Below are 24230 nucleotides of genomic sequence, written 5' to 3' on the forward strand. Positions count from 1 at the left end.
TCTACTATGTTCAAAGAATACACAGAAATATGCATGTATCTGTGTCACATACTTGGTGTTTATCATGTTTGTAACTTTAAAGTTTACATAAACGGTGATGTGATAAGCCTATTCATACCCCTTATGCTTCTGTCCTCAAAACTAGATTTTAAAACTGCCAACATGTCGACTTATGTCCTTTTAGTTTATTGTTTCTTACTGCTGTTGCTTAAGTCCTACGTAATAATCCATTTGATTTATCCATGATCAGAGCGGTTGACCTTGATTGTTTCCAACTCTTTGCTGTCACAAAGAAATGAAGGGACATGTATATCCTGGAAGCAGGATCACTGAGGGTGAATATAGCAGTGTCTCTACATGGTGCCAGATTGCTTTGCAGATTGTACAATTTATACTCCCTTGAGCAGCGTCTGAGTTCCTTCTTTTCCTTTTGCTTGACAACATTTGCATTTGATGCTATCCATGACTTTTTTTTTTTTTTTTTTTTTTTTTGGCCACTGGGAGTAATGTAAAGCATTTCTCTGAATGCTAGGGAAATCTGTTATTCATATACTTACTTGACATCTTCTTTTCCATACTTTCTGTCAAGTGTTGTAGAATCCAATTTTAAGACTCCAGAGGTTTTCCTTAGCCTTGCTTTAAATAAGAAGAGAAATTGTAGCTAAAGTAATACCTGATAAGCTTGAAGAGGAAGTCATTTTGTTGATACGTTACTTTGTGAACTATAAATTCCTTTTTCTCTTTCTTAACAAAGTCAGGTAGTAAAAGGATAGAGGATATTCATGTTCTGATCACAAGACCACATTGACAGGTGAAGTCTTACTAGAGCTTAGGTTTACAAGGGCTTTGTGTTTTGTGGTTATAATAATAACCATTTTTTTTCACTCAATATTACCAAAACTATGAGTTTGCTAAACACAATTTTATAACAGACTGATAGCAGATGAGGAAAACACAAATACTGAATCATCTGTTTCCATCATTAAATCACTTGTTTTGGTCACTACATAAATGGGTGCCAAAAAGTTAGAATACAGCCATATATTTGATTACATAACCCATACAGACTCAGCCCCTGGTGGATAAAATGAAACATGCTTACTTCATACTATCGTGTTTATTAAATGATTAGACGTATTTTATACTATTTACTTTAAACTGACCATTTACCTTACTCTTAGACCTTCAACTTCATTTAAATTAATTTTAAAATTAAAGATGCAGTATGTTAGGAAAAAAGCAACTGGGCCTAATGAAATATATTACTTTAAAATATAGCAAATCCTTAAGAATCACAAATATAAAACAAAACTCACATAAAATGATGCTCAAATATTGAAATAATACTGTATTTTAATCAAAATTAAGTACTAAACATAAAAAATCTGGTAGATTGATAAAGTTCTACTAAAGTCAAGTTATAAATCAGTTTATGCAAAATTAAGTAAAAGATTATACCTCCTATGCTTTTCATCCTATTTATATATCTTTTTTATTACAATGTATTTATCTTTCATGTGACTTGGAAAATTGATCTCATTGGTCATGAGAAAGTTGATTTCCTGAGAGTAGTCACTATCCTAAACCTGCCTTACCTTTTCTTGCCCAGAAGTGGTAATCCTTAATACTTAGGCAGATATAGTATTTTGTTTCATTATCCTTCAACTTCACTAGTACTTTAAGCCTTATTTATTTTGAAGGAATATGATGTATTTAATTTTTAATGATTTTTTTGGTCCTTGCTCATGTTAATAGAATGAACAACTATAAGTGTTATTTTATGATATGTAGTGTAAACACTCAAGAGTTATTTGGATTTGTTTACTTTTTCTCCATAGGAAAGCTGTTTAAATCTGAGGACTTAACTGACTTTGTACGTTTTTTTTTAATGTTCTACAAAGATAAACCCATAGATTTGCTCTTGGGGGACATTTTTCAGGTAAAGATGTGTGACCCAGGAGAAACTCCTGTGAGTATTTCTTTACTTTGTAAATGTAATTCCCTAAAATTTGTTTACCTCACTAATCCTCCCTATACCTCACTAATACCTCACTAATCCTGATGAGTGCATTAATGTTTTTAACTTCTGGTATCCAGAATTTTTACAGAAACTTATACTTACTAAATGAAGTAATGAGAGGCCATAAGTTAGTGAAAAGCAGAAAAAGGGGGACAAAACAAATAATAAAATGATGGATATAAATCTAAATATGCCACTATTTACATCAAATATAAATGACCAAAATATACCAATTAAGAGCTGTTTCATCAGAATGGATTAAAAAACACTATGCAGTTACTTGCTGTCTATACTCAGTTCAAATATAATAATATTCATAAGGAAAGGTGAAGGTTAAAAGGAAAAGGTGAAAAAAGAAAAACTATGAAGACACTAATCAAAGAAAATCTGTAGTAGCTAAATTAATATCAAGTAGACTTTGGTGCAAAAAAATAAAAAATTTGACCAGGGATCAAGAAAGATACTATATACTGATAAAAGGGTCGAATCATCAGAAACATATAACAATCCTGAAAGTGTATGCATCTAACGACAAAGCCTCAAAATACATGAAGCAAAAGGTGACAGAACTAAAGACAGAAATAGATTAGTCTACAATTATACTTGGAAACTTCAACACTCCTCTCTCAGTAAGCAACAGAACTGGTGAGTAGAAAACCAGCAAAGAAATAAAAGAATTGAACAACACCATTTACCATTTGGATTTAATTTCTGTTTTAAAAACACTATGTCCAACCACAGTAGAAAACACATTATTTTGAAATACACATAGAACATTCACCAAAATAGACATATCTTGTATCATAAAACAGAGCTTAACACATTTAAGATGAAATCACACACACACAAAAATGAAACTAAAATCTGACAGACAACAATGAAGTAAAATTAAGAAACTAACAAGCACTTGTAATTTAAATGGTATACTCCTGATAAGCCATGAGTAAAAAAGGAAGTCTCTAAAGGAAATTAGAAAATACTTTGAATTGAATGAAATGATAATACAACCTATCAAAATTTGTGGGATGCAGCCAAAGCACTGCTTATGGAGAAATTTATCCTAGAAGAAATCATTATCTTAGAAGAAAAGAAAGATCTCACATAAATAATCTCAGCTTCCACCTTAAGTCACTAGAAAAAGAAGACCCAAATAAACCCAAATCAAGCAGAAGAAAGGGAATAATAGCTATGAAAGCAGAAAGAAAGAAAATTGAGAACATAAAAGCAGTAGAGAAAATTAATGAAGCCAAACTCTGGTTCTTTGAAAAGAGCAAGAAAACTGATAAATTTCTAAGAGTGACAAAGAAAACCCCAAAACATAAATCATCAATATTAAAATTAAGAGAGAATGTCATGACACTTAGGTATGTGTGTGTGTGTGTATGTGTGTGTAAATATAACAAAATATATAGGTTATCTGTATGCTGAAATCTTAAAAATGCTGATGAGAGAAATAGACATACCATGATCGTGATTGTAAATAGTAAGTAGACAAATGCTTCCTAAAATGATCTATTGATTTAGCATAATTCCAATCAAAATCCCAGCAAGATTTGCTATGGTAGATACAGACAAGCTAATTCTAAAATTTTTAAGAAAGGGCAAAGGAACTATTTTAGCTAAAATGATTTGAAAAAGAAGAAAAAAAGTTGGAGGCATCACACTATTCAATTTCAAATCTTATGATAAAGCTACAGTAAGCAGGACACACATTTATACGTAAGGAAGTAAACAAATAGACCCATGGAACAAAACAGTTCAGAAATAGGTCCACAAAATATGGCCAATTGATATTTGACAAAGGAGCATATGCAATTCAATGGAGAAAGAATAGTCTTCTCAACAAATGTGTATTGGGGGAGCTGAGTGTGTGAGTGTGTGTATATGTATATATACTCACCCATATATATCTATATATATCTCTATATGATATATACTATACATCCATATATATCTCTATACATATATATCTATATGATCTTAACGTAAACATCACAGTTGATACGAACATTTCAAAACAGATCATCTGTCTAAATATAAAACATAAACTATAAAACTTTTAGAAGAAAGTGTGGAAAAACATCTTCAGGATCCAGGACCAGGAGAAGAGTTTTTAGACATGACACTAAAATCATGATCCATTTTTTTAAATTGCTAAATTGGATTTCATCCAAATTAAAATCTTTTGTACTATAAATTTTACTGTTAGAGTAAAAGACACCACAGACTAGGAGGAAATATTTGTAAATTCCATATAAACAAGGATTTGTATTCAGAATATATATAAAACTCAAAATTTAACAACAGGAAAACAACCCAATTAAAAAGTAGGCACAAGACTTCAATAGACACTACACCAAGGTATTTTCTTCTTTACTGCAATAAGTAATGAACTCAGCTTTTCTTTATCAACAGGTTATTTGAGGGATTTGGGGAAGCCAGAATTTGATAATACCATCTCATTGGTACTTCCTACTACTAGCTTAGCAAATGTAAGCATATTTCCTAAATTTTAATTCCTCAACTAATTTTATCTGACTTTAGTTTCAGATTAACTCTAGATTATTTAGTTTACAGTTTTAAAAACAATCGTTTAATATAATATTTTACTACATGTTAGTACTGAATAGAAATGCATTTAAGTAAGTAAGTAAATGCATTTAAGTAAGTCTGCTATTTAAAAAATAAAACAAAAAGAAAAAAAATAAAAAATAAAAAATAAAAAATAAAACAAAAAGGCAACCTACTGAATGGGAGAAGATATTTACAAATAATATACCTCTGATAAGGGGTTAATATCCTAAATATATGAAGAATTTATACAACTCAACACTAAAAAAGCAAGCCAATGAAAAAATGGTCAGATAACCTGAATAGACGTTTTTCCAAAGAAGCCATTTGGATGGCCAACAGATACATGAAAAGATGCTCAACATGAGTCATCATCAGAAAATGCAAAGCAGAACCGTAATGAAATAGTACTTCACACTGGTCAGAATGGCCAAAATAAAAAAATCACAGGAAATAACAAGTATTGGCAAGGGTGTGGAGAACAAGGAACCCTCGGGCACTGTTGGTGGGAATGCAAACTGGTGCAACTACTGTGGAATATAATATGGAGGTTCCTTAAAAAATTAAAAATGGAATTACCATATGATCCAGTAATTCCACACTGGATATTTACCCAAAGAAAATGAAATACTAATTGGAAAAGGTATACGTACCCCACGTTTTTATAGTGTTATTTACAATAGCCAAATTATGGAAGCAGCCCAAGAGTCCATTAATAGATGAATGGATAAAGAAGATGTGGTGTGTAAACACAACGGAATATCATTCAGCCACAAAAAAGAATGAAATATGCGCATTTGCAACAACATGGATGGAGCTAGAGAGTATAATGCTAAGTGAAAAAAATCAGAGAAAGACACATACAATATGATTTCACTCATAGGCCCAATCTAAGAAACAAAACAAATGAGCAAAGGAAAAAAAAAAAGACAAACCAAGAAATAGACTCTTTCTTTGTGGGGGAGGCCAGAGGGCAAGGGAGACTCTTAAGCAGGCTCCACACCTACTGCAGAGCCTGACATCACAACCTGAGATCATGCCCTGAGCTGAAATCAGAGTGAGACACTTAACCGGTTGAGCCATCCAGCTGCCCCAAGAAATAGACTCAACGATAGAGAACAAAGCAGAGGTTACCAAAAGGATGTGGGTGGGGGAGTGGGTGAAATAGGGGAGGAGAATGAAGAATACACTTTTCATGATGAGCACTGGGTAACGTACAGAATTGATGAATCACCACATTGTACACCTGAAACTTATGTAACTCTGCATGTTAACCATACTGGAATAAAAATTAGAGAATATGGGATGCCTGGGTGGCCCAGTCAGGGAAGCGTCTGACTCTTGATTCTGGCTCAGGTCATGATCTCAGGGTCGTGAGATCCAGCCCCTCATCTGGGTCTGTGCTCAGCAGGGAGTCAGTTTAAGATTATGTCTCTTCAAAAAAAAAAAAATTATATCTCTTCCTTGCCTTCCACCCCTCCCCCTGGGGTGCTTGCTCTCTCTCTCTCTCTCTCTCAAATAAATGAATCTTTTAAAAATTATTGAGTATATAAATTTGAGATGCATTTTTATGAACTTTCTACATATACAGTATACAAAATCATTCTCAACACTCATAGTAGTTTCAGATATTTGCTTCAATAGGATTGCTGTCACAGGTCATCTTTCTTATTTTTATTTTTAATTTTTATTTATTTTTATTTTTTATTAAAGATTTTATTTATTCATTTATTCATGAGAGGCACACAGAGAGAGAGCCAGGGAAACAAGCAGGCTCCTCTCAGGGAGCCTGATGCAGGACTTGATCCCAGGACCCTGGGATCATGTCCTAAGACCAAGGCAAATGCTCAACCTCTGAGCCCCCCAGGTGTCCCTTATTTTTATTTTTAATGAGATTAATCAAATATTTTTCCATAAAGTATAATATTGGTTCTTTGTTTTAATCATATGTTTTTTTCCTACTTAAGAAGAAACTCAGGAGGGTGTACCTCAATGTAGCAATTAATGACTATAGAAAGAGAAAGAACAATGTAGTCTGAAAGAAATGGATAAAAAATACAAAAGATTTCATCTATGTCATTGAAATAAAAAGAAGGGAACAGAAAATGATAGCTGGTACAACAGTAGAAAATACATGCTTTAACTGAAATCTTTTTGTATCTCAACTTGTATTTTATTATACTTATGAAGAAAAAGCTAAAAAATAAAAATAAAATTTAAAAAGCTAAGAAAGTTTTATTTAATTTTTAAATATTAAAACAGAATTCTGACATAAAACAATATAACCCAAAATTCTGCCATCCATATATGCAATAAAAAGGGAGTATATTTGGCTTATTACGGAAGATTGTTGTTTCTCTTATTTTTCCCAGGAAAAATGTGCAGAACGAAATAAGCACATTCGTATTCGATATAAACCTTCTCTTTTCCAGCATGTGGGTATACAGTCATCATTCCCTGGAAGAGAACAATATTCCAAAGTAAGATTTTGAAATGTAACTTGAGTAATATACAATGTCTCATGAACTTGTAAAGTAGTGTTTAGAAAAGGGATGAAAATACGAGACTGTAAAATATGGTTGTTTAAACATAATTCATCTTATGGTAACTATATGTTGTGAAGAGCCATCATCTTTTCGAGACCCAAGTGATCTGTCATGGAGAGAAAAATCCAGCCTACATAAACTTCTTTGCCTTACTGTTACAGCTGTATGATTCAAGTAATGACTACAAATGTGTTTTAAAAATCATGATAGAATTCACTATTTTAGTTTAATATTTAGAGTTATAGAGGAATATTTCTAAATAAAATGCCCCTGTTGTAGAATTTAAGTGTATCAGCATTCTTTTTTTTCAGATCACTATTTGCCATGTCAAGAAAAATTCGGTATTGTTTGATTTTTAATCATTCTTTAATTTTCCATCATTTTTGGAAGCAATGTTATTTGTAATTGACTTAGCCTCTTGGTACGGTAGAAAAAGCAGAGACTTTAGAGTCAAAACAACTAGTTTTTAGTTATGGTAAGAGCGGTTTAAATTAGGTGAGCCTTAAGATGTTTCCTACCTTTGAAAGAGTCTCCCTTTTTAGTTTCTTCATACAAAAAAACAGATGATTGCCTTACTCTTTTGTCAGTTGAAATGAGAGACACTTACATACACGTACTCCCATCATTTCATTCATTATTTATGACCTGCCCTCTTTCCACCTTTTCTACTCCTTATCTCTGTGTATTTGTTGTACTGCACTTCTTGGAACACTGCCTGAAAAATAGCATGAATTCAGTAAATTTAGCTATTAGCAATTAGGCAAAGTGAAATTCTAGATTAAAAGTGTTCATTAAGCAAAACAAGTGCCAGGAATAATGAAAATTTAACTGTTATGAATCTTGATGCAGAAAATAACACCATGAAAATACATAAAACATAGTCGCAGGTGATGCAGAAAGAAATTGATCAATACCATTCTATTTGTTGGTGCTATTATAGTGGGACTCTTTTCTTCCATTATACTATTTGCTGAATAAGGTATTTTAACCTTACCTTTGTAAATTCACAACCTACTAAGTAGAAAATTTAATCACTCATATTTCATATTATAATATAGCCTTTTCCCTTTTTATACCTCACCCAATGTAAAATAGAAATAAATAACAGGGATCCCTGGGTGGCGCAGCGGTTAGGCGCCTGCCTTTGGCCCAGGGCGCGATCCTGGAGACCCGGGATCGAATCCCACATTGGGCTCCCGGTGCATGGAGCCTGCTTCTCCCTCTGCCTGTGTCTCTGCCTCTCTCTCTCTCTCTCTGTGTGACTATCATAAATAAATAAAAAATTAAAAAAAAAAAAAAAAAAAAGAAATAAATAACAATTTAATGACATGTCAAAGGTAGTTGTACATTTTAAAAATTTATATTATTTTGTTACAATTATTTAATTATATTATTTTTAAAATTTCTTACAGGATATTTATTATTAGGAGTCTTATAATTCAAACACCTTCTTTCAAAATGATCGGCATCATTCTTTGGAAACAATGGCATAATAAGGATTAGTCTTAGTTCTCAATTTTCTTCATAGTGGATAAGAGACTTTATCATATACAAAAATTTAAACCTTTGACAATATAGTGGTAAGTATAAAAATTGATATATAGTAAATTATCAGATACTCGTTAGTTTTATTTTATATATTTTGTGTCTTTTAAAAGTCTATACAGATAACTTTTTGATATACTAATATTTTGTCTTAGAAAAGTGAATAAGTGTTTTTTCCTTTTTTATCTTATACTTGTAGACATACAATGAATTTGGAGACAATACATCTGAGTTGGAAGCCTCATTCTTTCTTTCTTTTTTTTAGATTTTATTTATTTATTTGAGAGACCGAGAGCATGAGCAAGGGGAGGGGGAGGAGGAAAGGTAGAGGTAGAAGCAGACTCTCTGCTGAGCAGGGAGCCCAATGTGGGACTCGATCCCAGGACCCCAGGATCATGATCTAAGCCAAAGGCAGACACTTAACCCACTGAGCCACCCAGGTGCCCCTGAAGCCTCATTTTTATCAATAGATGCAACAATATGGATGAATCTCTAAAATTACTTTATGCTAAATGAAAAAAGCCATGATGCCAAAGACTATATACTATACGATTCAATTTGTATGGAGTGTTAGAAAAGCCAGATCCTGATACCTCATTTATGATTTTAATTTGCATTTCTTTAATGACCAATGATGTTGAGCATATTTTCATATGCTAGGTGCTAGTTGTGTGTGTATCTATATATATAAAATATAGATCCTTATGAAATATGGATTTAATGAAATGTATGTATATATTTTGTGAAATGTCTTAAGTATTGGTCCATTTAAAAAATTGGGTTGTTCACCTGTTTGTTTTTTTGAATTGTTATAGTTCCATATAGTCTGACCACAAGTCTCAGTTTATGGCTTGCTTTTTCACTTTCTTAATAATGCCTTTTAATGAACAAAAGATTTTAACTTTGATAGAGTGCACTCCACCCAAGCCTTCACTCTGTCCATATAGTTATGTGACTGGTTTGCTCAGTATTCAATAATGTTATAATGAGAGTATAAATGCTGTTTACACTTAAGCTACAAAGTATGTTCTATTCTTCTTTTATTATACGACTTTTTTTAGTTTTAAATCAGCTTTTTTTTATGTACTTACCACTAATTCACCCTCAGATTCCCTGTGAATTATCCAAATCTGTTCTCGGTGTATTCAAACATTTTAAAAACCGTGGATGAATGCTGAATATTTTTCAAATGCTTATCTGCATTTCCTAATGCCGCTTCCTAATCTTGAAAAATATTTCTCCTGCAACCGGACAGTTCTAGCAGATATTTTAGGAACCAGGGGGTTGATTTTCCCATTTTCTGTATCCCAAATCTGCAACATACTTGGTCTACTTATTTGTTTTAGTAAACCACACCCCTCAGTAATTTCTTGAGAAAGATCATATGGGAGGTAAATTCTTGGAGAACTAAAACATCTTAAAATGACTGCAATCTATCAGACTTAATCATTAGGGTGGCTAGGCAAAGAATTCTGAATTCTGATTTTTGAAGGTATTCACGAGTGTAACCAGTGAAAAGTAGTGAAAGCCATTCTGATTCCTGTTTCTTGGTATAGGACCCATTTCCCCCTCCGTCAGCCTTTAAAATTTTTATCGTATTTAGAATTCTACAATTTCATGATGGTATGTGTCTATTTTTATCAATTGTTCTTAATATTTGGTAGGGCTTTTTAATCTGAAAACTCATGTTTCAATTCTGGAAAATACAAATTACTTTGCTGATACATTTTCTGCTCTATTTTCTATGTTATTTTTAAGGAACTCCAAAATGGGGGGGGGGGGGAGGCAGTTTTCATTGATTGGTTGGTTTTTGTCTTTACTATTATAGCTTTAATGTCTAAGGACCCCTTTTGTGCTCCTACTGTTATCATCCCCTTTTATAACACTTGGTTCTTGTTTTATGTTTGAAATGGTTCCACTTAACCCTCTCAGGATTTTAATAGTTGGTTTGTTTTTTTTTAAGATTTTTAAAAAATTTCTTCTTCCTGCAGTTTCTATTTCCTCTGAGTTCTCTTGTTGTTGGTCACTGTTGCTAAGGGCTTCATCATGTATGTAGTGGTCAGAGATTGTTCAGGTGGAGAAAGCGGGTTGGAGCCTCCGAGCACATGGCTGAACCTGCGCGTTCCACTGTAGGGCAGGAGTGGCTCAGCTCTTTCCCTAAGGAATTAGCCGGGTTAGTGCCTGGGTCTTGCTGCATGGGCCAGTCAGATTGCTGGAGAGTCTGGGAGCCAGGTGGGCAAAGATAGCTGGGCCTTTCAGTATTCACTTTGTCAGTATTTACTTATGTGTCCCGTTGTTGTTTTAAAGATTTGTGTGTTTGTTTGTTTATGGGGCGGGGGGGGGCGGGTGGGCTGAGGCAGAGGGAGATCGAGAACTTCAAGCAGACTCCCTGCCAAGTGCAGAGCCCAACGAGGGGAGGGGGGCCAGATCTCACGTCTTGAAATCCTGACTCTGAGGTCACGACCTGAGCCTAAGTCAAGAGTCAGAGGCTTAATGGGCTGAGCCACCTGGGTGCCCCTATTTGGCCTACTTAGCATTCTTGTCCCTCCCCTGGTTTGAGTCTAGATACCACATGTTTGCCTTTTCTGAGAATTACCCTTCAAGAGTGAAGGAAAGCTAATCACTTGGCTCCATGGGGTGGGAGAGGATCTTTAGAGCTTTACCCACTGCCAAGACTTGGAGCCATCCTCATGGTTTGCCCCCTTCCCCTCGTTTGTAGCTGTGGGGGGCTTTCTGCGCTGCAGACTGTGCTCCCTGCTTCCCAGCAGCTTCAGACAGCGCCCTCAGACCTCCGACTGGTCCATTGTCTGCTCTCCCGTTCCAGCTGTAAGATCTTGGGTCTTTAACCTGCCCTTATGGCCAAGTCATTTCTAGAAAGTAAAGAGTTGTGTCTGATCCGCCGTCCTTATGGGGCCTGCTGCTGTTTCCTTCCCGAGCTTTTACTTTCCAGCCCGTTTGCTTTTTAACCTACAAAAACAAATTTTAATTACCAGGACTTTCCGTTGATTCTTTTGATGCACACAGTAGCCTTGCTACCTTTCGGAGAAAGTTCCTTATGCCCAGGCATTAGTCCCCAGGGCCTGTGTCATCCCCCATTGGAACTGCTCCCCGAACCCGTCGTTGCCGTCCTCCTCACTCCCTGCTTCCCGGGGCGAACCTGGGGCGCCCCCCCTCAGAATGCCCTTCCCCACCAAGGGCCCGTGTCGGTTACATCAGCAGGGACACCCCGGCAGAGCTGCAAGAGGCGCCCGAGAGGGCGCAGGCCCCGCTGTGGGCAGGAGGCCGGGCTCAGCACTGGCGCTCCCCTGGCTCGCAGGGTCCTGGAAATGGCCCACGGCCCTGCTGAAGGCTTCCAGAGGTGGCCTCCTGACCTCTGACCCCCCCCCCAGCAGTTGGGTTCGAGCCGCAGGCAGTGCATTTCTTTATTCAGACTCAAACCTCAGGGGCCGTGGGCCTCCTCGCCTGACCTCTGGCCTCTACTGTCCACGGTTTCCTGTGGCCTTCCTCCAGGACCTGGGGGTGTGGGGCCATCTGCTGCTCACGGTGTACAGAAGCTCCTCTTCCGAGTGGGGGCGACCCCAGTCTTGAGGGGTATCGACTCCATCTCCACCAAGGCTCCAGCACCTCTGGCTTTGGGTCAGTCCTGAGGGCCGGGCCCACCGCCTCCCCAGCTGGCTCTCCTGTGTTTCTGGAACTTGAATTCTTCCCCTGCTAATCAAGTTGCATCTGCTTTCCATCTAACGCTCCCTGTGCATGGTTTATGTGCATGGAAGGGTGTTCGTGCAGGGTTACCTTCTGACGCTTCAGCAGGAAAAGAGGCACAGAACACAGTCAGGAGCGTGCGTTATCTATACACATACCACTCCGCGGACACGTGGGTGCATTTCCATAAAGATGACCTGTGTTCTGTGCGTTTCAATTAGACCTGCATCAGGCTAAAAGGTTTTTTCTTTTTTCTTTTCTTTCTTTCTTTTTTTTTTTAATGGGACTGAGATCAGCAAAAGTTTGAAGAAGGTAGCTCGGCTGGCCAATTTCCCAGGAGCCTTTATCCGTCATGCTCTCAGCCCCCTGTCTTTCTCTTCTACTAGCTCCTTTCAGGACGTCTCCCTTCTTTCCTGCAAGAACAAGAAGACTGCCAGCACCTCGTGGTTTCCCTCCCATGGTAGGGATTGGAGACGCCTTTAGCACCCTGCGCTGCAACCACGTGGCTTTATCAAAAACAACTTCAGGGGCAGCCCCGGTGGTGCAGCAGTTTAGCGCCGCCTGCAGCCCGGGGTGTGATCCTGGAGACCCAGGATCGAGTCCCACATCGGGCCCTGCATGGAGCCTGCTTCTCCCTCTGCCTGTGTCTCTGCCTCTCTCTTCGCTCTCTCAGAATGAATAAATAAATCTTTTTTTAAAAAAAGAAAAAAAAAACAACAACTTCAGGGAACCAAGGAACCGTCCGTTTGCTAAGTTTGCTAAGACTGTTAGATATTTAAAATTGGATGTTTCCAAACTGATGAAAGAGCTGCAGAATGGATTACTACCCCTTTCATTTTCCAAAGGGTGTATTTCAAAATGGAATAGAATTCAACCGTACAAGCTTTTTAGCCTTGTATGTATTCTTCAAGCAATATGCACATACCTGGCGAAGAATCAATAAAAAGAGGTGCTCACAGTAAGAGGAAGCAACCGCCTGCACTTCCCCAGCCTTGTCTCACTCGCCAGAGGCAATGGCACTTCATCATTTCTGGTTTGCATGCCCCTGGTAGTTTCCTTCATATTGCTACGTAATATGCTTCTGCTGCTAATTTTTATTTATCTGCATGATTTTTCCTGCAGTATAGATGGGTATTTAGCTCAGATGCTTACTCATTTTATTATGTCTTAGTCAGTTTGGGCTGCTATGACAAAAAAGAACACAGACCAGGTGGCTGTTTAGGAAAGAAATTTATTTCTCACAGTTTTAGACGTTGGAAGTCCAAGATCAGGGTGCCAGCGTGGGGCTTTGGGTGAGAGCCCACTCCCTGGTTTGTAGACTGTTGTCTCCTGACTACATCCTCACACGGCCAGGAGTAGACAAATCTCTAGTCTCTTTATCCCCCTATAAAGGCATTAAACTCATTCACGAACGTTCCACCCTCGGGACCTAATTATCTCCCAAAGGCCCCATTTCCAAATACACTGAGGATTTAAGACTTCAACGTATGACTTTGAGGAAGGAGACACAAATAGCCGATAGCATATCATGACTATTTTGCTCCTTTCTTTTGTAACTACTCTTTTCTGAAAGAATAATCAAATCTTAAATTTATGGAATTGATCTTCTATATGTCATAGCTCTTATCTACTGTCACCTGTTTTTCTACGTACTAGGTGGGTTCCTTGACTAACTTTCCTCACAAATGTTTCATTTTTATTGTTCCTTTTTTCCTACCCTGTACTCGTTTTGCGGATACAATTTTCCTAAAATCTCAAGAGTATTAATTAGATCTTCTCGTGAAACATTTTTAAAGTTCTCTTCTGTATTTTGAATGAGCTGGGTTTTTCCTGTGACCAGATCACTCTGCTTGTCTATTTTGATCCGTCTCTGTCAGGTTGTACGCTTTCGTCAAATATTCAGCGAGTCTCGGTTGTCTGGTGACAATGAGTAATTTATTTCCTCTCCTTCCTCTTTCCTCCCCTGACACTGCATTTGTCTTCATATTCCTTCATAAAATTGAAAGGAATGAGATTTCCTGAGAGTCTTTGGTACATGGGTAGGATGTGTTGGCCTACACACTTTGCTTTAGAGTATGCGGGGGCCTGGGTTGTGATTGTTTTGTGTTTTTTTTTTTGTTTTTTTTTTTTGCTGTTGTTTTGTTTTGTTTTGTTTTCCCAGTGATTTGAGAGAAGGGGCAACAACATAACCAAAATGCAGAGAGCTTTGTTCTGGGGCATTAGTTCCCACACTGCCTGCGGTGGCTCCATCCAGGTGGCACATTCGGCTTTCCTCAGGTAAGGCTATGTGTGTGAGTGGCCCAGGGCTTGAAGGCCTTCCTGTGGGGTGCTCCTGACACAGACCCCCTTCCTTCTCCAGGGTCAGCCCTAGTTTGGCTCCTGTCTTTCATCAAACTTGCCACCTCCATTCCAGCCCTGTCCCCGGTGCTGAGGTCACAGATTCCTCGGCTCTGCTGTCAGTCCCCACTTTTCCATCAGATTTATGTCTTTTGTTTATTTGATTAAACGTCTCCTCAGCTGAGAGCCCCCTCCATGCTTTACGTAGTCTGGAGTTACATCTTTCCTTTCCTGTGCATTTATGATCATTTCAGTGGGGCCTAGCTGTCCACCACCTAGAACCAGTTTAGATATGACATTTCAACTTTTTTCAACTTTTCATTTTATTAAGTAAAATAAAATCTACACTCATGACCCCAGCAAGATAAATGTCACTCTCCTTTCTTTTTTTATTTATTTATGATAGTCACACACAGAGAGAGAGGGGCAGAGACATAGGCAGAGGGAGAAACAGGCTCCATGCACCAGGAGCCCGACGTGGGATTCGATCCCGGGTCTCCAGGATCGTGCCCTGGGCCAAAGGCAGGCGCCAAACCGCTGCGCCACCCAGGGATCCCTCACTCTCCCTTCTTTAACCCGGTCCAACATAGCAGCATGAGTATTGCTACACTTTCCTAAATTAAGTCTTTAAAATATTTTTTATGTAAAATTTGTGCCTTTTTTAAATAAATTTTTTATTGGTGTTCAATTTACCAACATATAGAATAACACCCAGTGCTCATCCCGTCAAGTGCCCCCCTCAGTGCCCGCCACCCAGTCACCCCCCCCCCCCCGCCCACCTCCCTTTCCACCACCCCTTGTTCGTTTCCCAGAGTTAGGAGTCTTTCATGTTCTATCTCCCTTTCTGAAATTTGTGCCTTAAACAGTTTATGCTACTCATAAAACTTTTTAAAACATAAGATAAATTTTCTAGAGCTCATTATGGAGAAAAATAGTTTGGTTTATTTCTATTCATCTAGCTTGTAGGTCAAAATGATAATAAATGAAAAATTTGTCTTAGTGATAAATTAGTTGAGTTTTAAGTTTTTAAAAATTTTGACTATTTCATAAGTTTAAGTGTTCTTTTATCATCTCATGTTCTATACCTATAATGAACATAAAATAAATTTCTTTTAGAAACAAATACTTCTGTACAAATAACTTCTGAAAACTCAAATAAGATACTTAAAACTCAAATAAGATAGTTACATTTTGTGGAACCTGGGTGGCTCAGTCAGTTAAATGTCCGACTCTTGGCTTCGGCTCAGGTCATGATCTCAGGGTCGTGGGATCCCCCCCGCCCCCACATCGGGCTCCTCACTCAGTGCAGAATCAGTTTGGGATTCCCTCTCCCTCTGCCCCTCCTCCTGCTCTCTCTTTCTCTTTCTCTAAAATAAATAAATCTTTTTTTAAAAAAAGATACTTTAAAGTTTTTCTGTTGATAAGCAAGAAAATAGTGTGTTTCTATAAATTTGCTACTGCTTCATTCTACATGAAAAGTTAACTTTTGTTTTACTGCAGTTACTGGGCAACAGGGCAAAATGTTTCTGTGTGCTGGAAGTAGGGTTACCAGGTAAAATACAGGATACCCACTCAACCTTGAATTTAAACACAGACTTTTTTTTTTTTTTTGTATGTATGACCCATTTGTTTTATTGCTGTTGCAAAATCTGGTAAGCCTACTGGAGGTGATGAAGTAGATGAATATTTCCCATCAAAATGCTTTAACTGAATTATTTGAGTTTATGTGTTTGACTTTCATTAAAGAATGATGTACGGCATATTTGCATTTCCTTCAAAACTGTTATTTCAAGTTTTATGTTTCTTTTCTATGTAAAGGTATATGTGACAGCTTTCTCTTAGAAGTTGGAGCTAGAAAAAAAAATGTTCTTTCCCAAAGAATTGTCATAATTCCTTTTGCCTATTGTGGGTATTTTTGTTCCCTTTGACTGACAAGAAATTCAAAACTAATTTCATATGATATGTAGTACACAGATTATCTTTTATTCACAGCAAAATTTCTCCAGTTCTAATTTTATAATAAGTCTCTGATTTTCTTTCATATGTTAGTGTTAAAAGATTATGTTTTTACTTTGTTATCCTAAATATTTTCAATATTTATTTAATTTAAAATTTAAAAAATAAAAGTAAAGTGAATGTTTAAAAATATCCATACCTTATTTATAACAGTTAGTTGGCTTTAATGATAATCCAACAATATAGATTTTCCAGGTATCCCAGTGATGGAAGTCCAGTTTCAATAATTTTAACACCATGACTGTATTAAAACTGATATTGTCTAATACATCTTAAGAATCAAATCTTTTGCCAATGTAAAATTATCTTCTCTATAAGGGAAAAGTGTGGTCAAAAGGACATAGTAAGGAAAGAATATTGTCAAAAATGTTCATGAAAATAATTACATCCTTGTGAATTAGTTATTTCTAGATGTTACAGATTTCTTGTTTTTATTTCAGAAAATATGAAGAATAATAAGTGTAACAAGAAAAAAACTCTGTAATACCTTGAAACCTCAGATAACCTTACTTGCTCATGGCATCTTTCAGAAATTATAATAATGAAAATGCATAATTGTATAGAAGAGGAGAAAATAGAACTACTAGGCTTGGAAGTATTAAACTACCTCTTATGTCAAGAAAAATTAGAATGTTTATTTATGATGTTTGTACCACTACTATTACAATTTAATTTAAAAATAGTAAAGGCAAGTAAGTTTTTGAAAATTAAGAAATGTATTTTGTTAAAAAAAAAAAAGAAATGTATTTTGTTGACTTGGATAGTGATGCTACCACATAATCTCAATAAATAACTACAAGTTTAGAAACTTGCCATTGTCATGAACAGGTTCTGTGTCAATTAGTATAGGTTCTTATCCATTTTGTTAGGATATCTGAAGAAATAGAAGGCACAATTTAAGCAAGCCTGAGTCTGGCAGTGCCACAGTATCTTCTTGTCTTTTAAATAAATGCATTTGAAACTAAAAACTTACCCCTAAGTGCCATTTGAGCTGATTACCAACCTCTTGATATTTAAATATTCTGATAGCATTCAGTTCTAAAGATTTTATAATTTCTCGTATTATTACCTTCTTAGCTCATGGGTTATTTGGGAGTGTGTTCTCTTTTTTTTTTTTTTTTCAAATATATTGGGTTTTGCCATCTTTTACTATTGATTTCTCAATTATACTATTGTTAGCGAATTTTATCTGTGCGATAAGATTTGAGAATTGTTATGAATTCTTAGGTTTCATATGAATCTGAAAAGAATGTATAGTCTCTGTACACTCCCTTTAAAATATGTTGCATTCATTTGTTTTTTTAATAAGTGTTTTATGCCTTTAAAATGTCTTCTTAAAATATTCCTATTTAGTGGGTAAAGGATTCTCTTATATCAGGCTTTTTAATTTACTTCTTCAAGTTTTTAAAATTCTTACTAATTTTTGTCTGCTTGCTTGATCTGTTAGTTTCTTATAGGAGTCTATTACCCATTGTCCATTCTTCTTGTTACTCTATTGAATTTTACTTTATTTATTTTGTGAAATAAGAGATTTTTTCTTCTGATTCCTCAATAAAATATGAAAATTGTACTTTATACTGCTGTATTATCTATCCTTGAGGGCCAAAACTTTACATACTTACCTTCGTCTGAACTGCATTACATACCAACATACAAGAAGAATATGAAAGCTGAACTGTTCAAATGTGTCCATCTCATTCTGCCCTTTTAGAAGAGAAGCAGCAATATGTCAAGTATATTTCAGTAAAGCGGCTGGTGGGGGACATCACGTTACATGTATGTTACAAAAATTTTTAATTTGACTTAAATTTTGGGCCAAAGTACCCTGAGAGTAGCAGACGATAGAAGGAAAGAGAGAGAGAGAGAGAGAGAGAAAGAGAGAGAGAGGTTGAAGAGCGACCTTAAAGATTCAACCCAATAGCTGCGTCCTTAATGAAATAATTCCAGGACAGAGAGTTGGATGGTCAGCACAAAGCATTTCCAGAAAACGTTCATAGTGCAGCCAGGACAGATGCCCCCAGTTTCCATCCCCATCCCTGCTACCCAAATGCTGACATTTGTTTCACTCACCACCCATGGTGTCTGGTCTGAGGTGTATGAGGAAGGGGCAGTTTGGAGAACCCCTGACACCCATCTGGGATATAGCACAGCAAAAATGCTTATTGCTTGGTTTGGGCATTTGTTTATAGCATTCATGGTGATTTTGCTGTTTCAAATCACTTTCCTGGGAATCCCTGGGTGGCTCAGTGGTTTAGCGCCTGCCTTTGATGCAGGGCCTGATCCTGGAGTCCCGGGATCGAGTCCCACGTTGGGCTCCCTGCATGGAGCCTGCTTCTCCCTCTGCCTGTGTCTCTGCCTCTATCTCTCTCTGTCTCTCATGAATAAATAAATAATAAAAATCTTTAAAAAAATCACTTTCCTTTGAGCATATACACAAAGGCATGTGATGTATTTATGCCCCTGGCTCAATATAGCAGATGAGTTTGGAGAAATCATATTCAGACAAGATTCTAATGAAAAAAAAATTTTCCGTTGAACACTGTGTTTGAAGTAAATAGAAGCTCTGCAAACTTTGGAGACATGATAGGTGAAATTCTCTCAGGTATTGAGATAAGCTACCAACAACTGCACCATCAAAGTATAAATAGAAACATGGTGATATTACTGATGTTAGTAGTAATAGCAAATGTGACAACACTCTTGGTTGGAAGAGCAAATTAACCTTGTATATTTTTATATGGACCTTCCACTCTGTGGCAGGTTCACAGCCCATTGTGAACAAAGAATGGGAGCTAAATCTGGGCAGGCATTTTTCCCATCAAAACCATCATCTGACTTTTTCCCCCCTTTCTTTACCTTTCCCCCCAATTACATTTTTAGATGCTATGTTATTTTTTTTTAAAGATTTATTTATTTATTTATGATAGAGAGAGAGAGAGGCAGAGACACAGGAGGAGGGAGAAGCAGGCTCCATGCCGGGAGCCTGACGTGGGACTCGATCCCGGGACTCCAGGATCAAGCCCTGGGCCAAAGGCAGGTGCTAAATCGCTGAGCCACCCAGGGATCCCCAATGCTATGTTATTAATAGCCAGTCATAGACAATGAATCCCCATTGACAGTATACGTCAATATACTGTCAGTATACAAACTTCCAATGAGGAAGTTTATGTAAGGGGTTTTTGTTTTGCTGATACTAGTTTTCTTTCTAAAAGTCCAGGTAAGGGGCAGCCCAGGTGGCTCAGCGATTTAGTGCCGCCTTCAGCCCGGGGCCTGATCCTGGAGACCCGGGATTGAGTCCCACGTCAGGTTGCCTGCATGGAGCCTGCTTCTGCCTCTGCCTGTGTCTCTGCCTCTCTGTGTGTGTGTCTCTCGTGAATAAATAAATCTTTAAAAAAAAAATAAAAGTCCAGGTAAAATGAGGATTTCTTGGGAGAATTTAGTTTACCGAAATTGATGTGAATAGAGACAAAGTATAAATCAATGAATTTTCATAGAAGAAATAGAACTAATTATGGAGACATAGGGACAAAGAGACAGCAGGTACAGATGATTGCACAAGGGAACCTAACTGAACTTTGAGAAATCGGAGAGTCCCAATGTTTTAAAATTGTTTCAGGAGTGCAAGAATCTGGGTAGGATTCTTGGTAATAGGCTTAAGGAGAAAAATCGTATGATTACAGATGCTGAAAGGGCCTTTGAAAAATGCAACACCTATTTTTAACTATTTTCTATAAGAATATTAAAGGGGCGCCTGGGTGGCTCAGCAGTTGAGTGTCTGCCTTTGGCCCAGGGAGTGATCCCAGGGTCCCGGATTGAGGCCCACATCAGGCCTTGCAGGGATAGAGTCCCACATCGGGTTCTTTGCAGGGAGCCTGCTTCTCCCTCGGCCTGTGTCTCTGCCTCTCTCTCTGTGTGTCTCTCATGAGTGAATAAATAAAATCTTTTAAAAAATATTAAAATTGCAATGAATGGATGCTTTCTCAACACAAAATTATGGGCCAGATGAAATTCACATATGAAAAATATATGTACTAAAAATTATATGAAATTAGATTCTCATTGGTTGTCCTATATTTTAACTTGCTAAGTATGACAATGATAGACACAGTGCATGTACCTCAATCCTAAAAATGTCTTTTTATTTAACGGGGAAACGCAAGGCATTTTTACTAGCCTTTCTAGGCTATTATTAGCATTTCTACTAATAGGGCAAATGATCCCCACTATCTCTAGGACTGTTAGGTTGTTCTGGCAATGTTAGCCAAAACAACTGTAGGCACAAGAGTTGGAAAATAAAAAGTAAAGTTCTATTTAAAGATAGCATGATACTCTAAGTGGAAAAAATCATGGGACTTAATCACAAATCTAAATAATTCAGCAAGATATCAGAATATAAATTTAACATCCAGAAATGAATAAGTTCTTAAAAGTGATCATAAACCCTTAGAATATGTGATGAATGAGAAAACCTCTAATAGCAGTGAAAAACATATTTAGGAATAAACCTAAGAAAAAATGTACAAAAGCAGGAGACTTTTAGAAGTGATAGTCCATCTTTTGATTGTGGAAGTGGTTTCAGAAGTGTGTACACTTGTCAAAACTCATCAGATTGTAAACTTTAAATGAATGATGTTTACTGTATGTAAATCTCAGTGATCTGGAGATAAACGTGCAAAACTATACAAAGAAAGCTATAAAACACTCCTAAAGTTCCAAGAGACTCAAGCAATTTCTTTCTTCTTGGATAGGACATCTCATCAAAATGTTCTTTTTAAGTTGACTTACAATTTTATTGTGATCCTGATAAATATGCCAACAATCTGAAACTTGGCATATTGATGTTAAAGTTCATATGGGAAAAAAAAAAACATTCAGAAATGTCTAGAAAAGCTCTGAAGGAAGAGCCAGAAGGGAATCTAGGGGAACCAGATGCTAAAATATTTTTCAAAGCCTCTATTATTAAAACAGTGTGGTACTTTGTACTAGCACTTGAGTAGACAAATCAATGAAATAGAATAGAAAGTCCAGAAATAGGCTCAACCACATATGGTTATTTAGTAAATGATAAAAGCAGTATCTTAAATCAGTGGGCAAAGAGATGCTCTGATAAATGACATTGGGACAACTGGATGGACATTTGGAGAAATACAAGATTCACGTGCTCTACGAAAATAAACTTCAAGTGAATCAGAAATAAATTTATACAAGCATTAAAAGAAAATATGGGTGAATCTCTCTACAACCTGGGAGTTGGAAAAGGTATTTTAACTATGACTCAAAATCTGGATGCAATAAAAAGGAAGAACTTGCCCTTATATATAAAAATGTATCCAGCCTCACAAGTAAAAACTAAAACTACAATGAGATATCAAAAACTGCCCCATCATCAGGTTGACAAAAATTCAAAACCTAGCCAGTGGATTCCGTTTGGGTGAAGTTATGTAGCAACAGACATTCTCATATACTGTCAATGGGGATACAAAATGATAGGACTCCTATGGAGGGGATTTGGTGGTATGTGAGGCAACTACATAGCATTTAAAACCACAGTGAGGGGGGCCTAGGTGGCTCTGCGGGTTGAGCAACAGACTTTTTTTTTTTTAATTTCTTTTTATTGGAGTTCAATTTACCAAAATATAGCATAACACCCAGACTCTTGATTTCAGCTTAGGTCCTGATCTCAGGGTCTTAAGATCCAGCTCTGCCTGGGGCTCTGCACTCAGCGGGGAGTCTGCCTGAGACTCTCTCTCTCTCTCTCTCTCTCCCCCCCTTCCCCTGTTCACATTGTCTCTCTCTCAAATAGATAAATCTTTAAAAATAAAAATAAAACTACAGTGAGACATCAGCAGGGAGTCGGCCTGAGACTGTCTCTCTCTCTCCCCCTTCCCCTGCTCGCATTGTCTCTCAAATAGATAAATCTTTAAAAATAAAAATAAAACTACAGTGAGGCATCATCGATTGACCTCTGGAAAGACCTAGACTGACCTGGTACCAAGCAATGGTGAAAATGTAGCAGAACTGGAGCTCTCCTACGTTACTGGTGGGAGCATAAAAACAGCCACTTTGGAAAACAGCTCAGCACCTTCTCAGAGTCCAACCCATGCCTACCATATACATCGCAGCCATTCAAATCCAGTCAAGATTTACTATCAAAGATTGGTGAAAGCTACATGGTAAACTGGATGGGGGCAAAGAAGCTTGTGATTCAATCTCACCTCTATGCTATACTTTTATGTTCGGTGTGTGGTTTGTTAAAAGTACAGGCTCCGAGAGGGACACACCTGGATTCGAACCCTGTTTGTCAATCCAAGGCTCGAGCAAATGAGGATCTTCATTCAGTTCCTTGCCTGGGGGGTTGTGACGGTTAAACGAAATAATGTCAAGCCCCTGGAGTACGGTGAGCACAATAAATGTCACCGATTCTTATTAAGAGCATTTCGGAAAGGAGAATGCATTTGTTATGCTGACACTTAATCCGTATTTATCACCCCCCCCCCTCCAATGGGAAGGCTCCCTGCGGAGCGCAGGGACCTGGCATCCCTGGACATCCAGGGCTCTAGGGAAGGCCTGGGGTACTAACTGGACGCTGTTGGGGGGGGGGTCTGTAAAGCTCCATCCCCTTGGGAGCCCGGGGTCGGGCGACAGGTGCTCCTCGGGGGGCAAAGCCTGGGGTCCTGAGGGCCCGCCCCCTGCCAGGGGGCCCGCGCCTGCCGCCGTTTGCCCGGGGGGGGGGGGGGGCGGGGGCGGGGCGGGAGGAGCGGCCCCGCGGCGGTTGGGCCCCCGCTGCAGGTGCACCCCGCGCGCCTCCCGCCGCCGCTCCCCGCCTGGGCCGCACGCGCATGCGCGGTTGGCAGTCGCTGCTGGGCGGCCGCCGGCGGGATTGGCCTGGGGCGAGCGGGACCGGGTGGCAGCGCCTCGGACATCGGAGCTGCCGCTGCCGAACACGGGCCCGCAACACAGGTGCGTGGGGCCGGGGCCGCCTCCCCGCCGCCCCCTGCGCTCGTGCCGGGGTGCCGAGTCGGGAGTCCGGGCGGGGGCTCCGGGCCGCTCCCCTGGCCTCGGCGACCGCGGGGCCCCGCAGGGGGAGTCAGGCTCCGGGATGGAGGCGCCCGGGCGCGGGGCTTGGCGGCTCTCCGCGGGGGGGAAGCCCGCGCCGGGCGGCCGAGCTGGTGCCGCGCTGGGTCCCGCGTCCACCTGCCGCGTCCACCTGCCGCGTCCACCCGCCGCGTCCACCTGCCCCGTCCACCTGCCGCGTCCACCCGCCGCGTCCACCTGCCCCGTCCACCTGCTGCGTTCACCTAAGGCGTCCACCTGCCGCGCGCACCTGCCCCGTCCACCTTCCCCGTCCACCTGCCGCGTCCACTTGCCGCGTGCACCTGCCCCGTCCACCTGCCCCATCTACCTGCCGCTTCCACATGCGGCGTCCGCCTGCCCCGTCCACCTGCCGCGCGCACCTGCCCCGTCCACCTAAGGCGTCCACCTGCCGCGTGCAC

The 24230-nt window shown here is 38.8% G+C and overlaps 2 protein-coding genes across 7 annotated transcripts in view; both read left to right on the top strand.

Moving 5' to 3' along the window:
* MGAT4D (MGAT4 family member D) overlaps positions 1 to 14661 on the top strand; it is a 49158-nt gene extending 34497 nt beyond the window's left edge. For 5 of the 6 annotated variants that reach the window (XM_072788301.1, XM_072788300.1, XM_072788302.1 and 2 more), the window contains 3 exons: positions 1839 to 1969; positions 6964 to 7071; positions 8550 to 8717. In XM_072788301.1, coding sequence (XP_072644402.1) covers positions 1839 to 1969; positions 6964 to 7071; positions 8550 to 8564 — 254 coding nt within the window. In that variant the 3' untranslated portion in view covers positions 8565 to 8717. Of the gene's footprint in view, positions 1 to 1838; positions 1970 to 6963; positions 7072 to 8549; positions 8718 to 14545 lie in introns of those variants that run through there. The other variant, XM_072788298.1, reaches the window with a different exon arrangement.
* An 8897-nt stretch (positions 14662 to 23558) lies between these two features.
* CLGN (calmegin) overlaps positions 23559 to 24230 on the top strand; it is a 48411-nt gene continuing 47739 nt past the window's right edge. Inside the window, exon 1 of the mRNA XM_072788296.1 lies at positions 23559 to 23697. The gene's annotated coding sequence lies outside the window, so the exon portion shown is untranslated. The remainder of the gene's footprint in view (positions 23698 to 24230) is intronic.

The sequence above is a fragment of the Canis lupus genome, chromosome 20 (assembly GCF_048164855.1).
Source record: "Canis lupus baileyi chromosome 20, mCanLup2.hap1, whole genome shotgun sequence".
In the NCBI taxonomy this organism is placed as follows: Eukaryota; Metazoa; Chordata; class Mammalia; order Carnivora; family Canidae; genus Canis; species Canis lupus.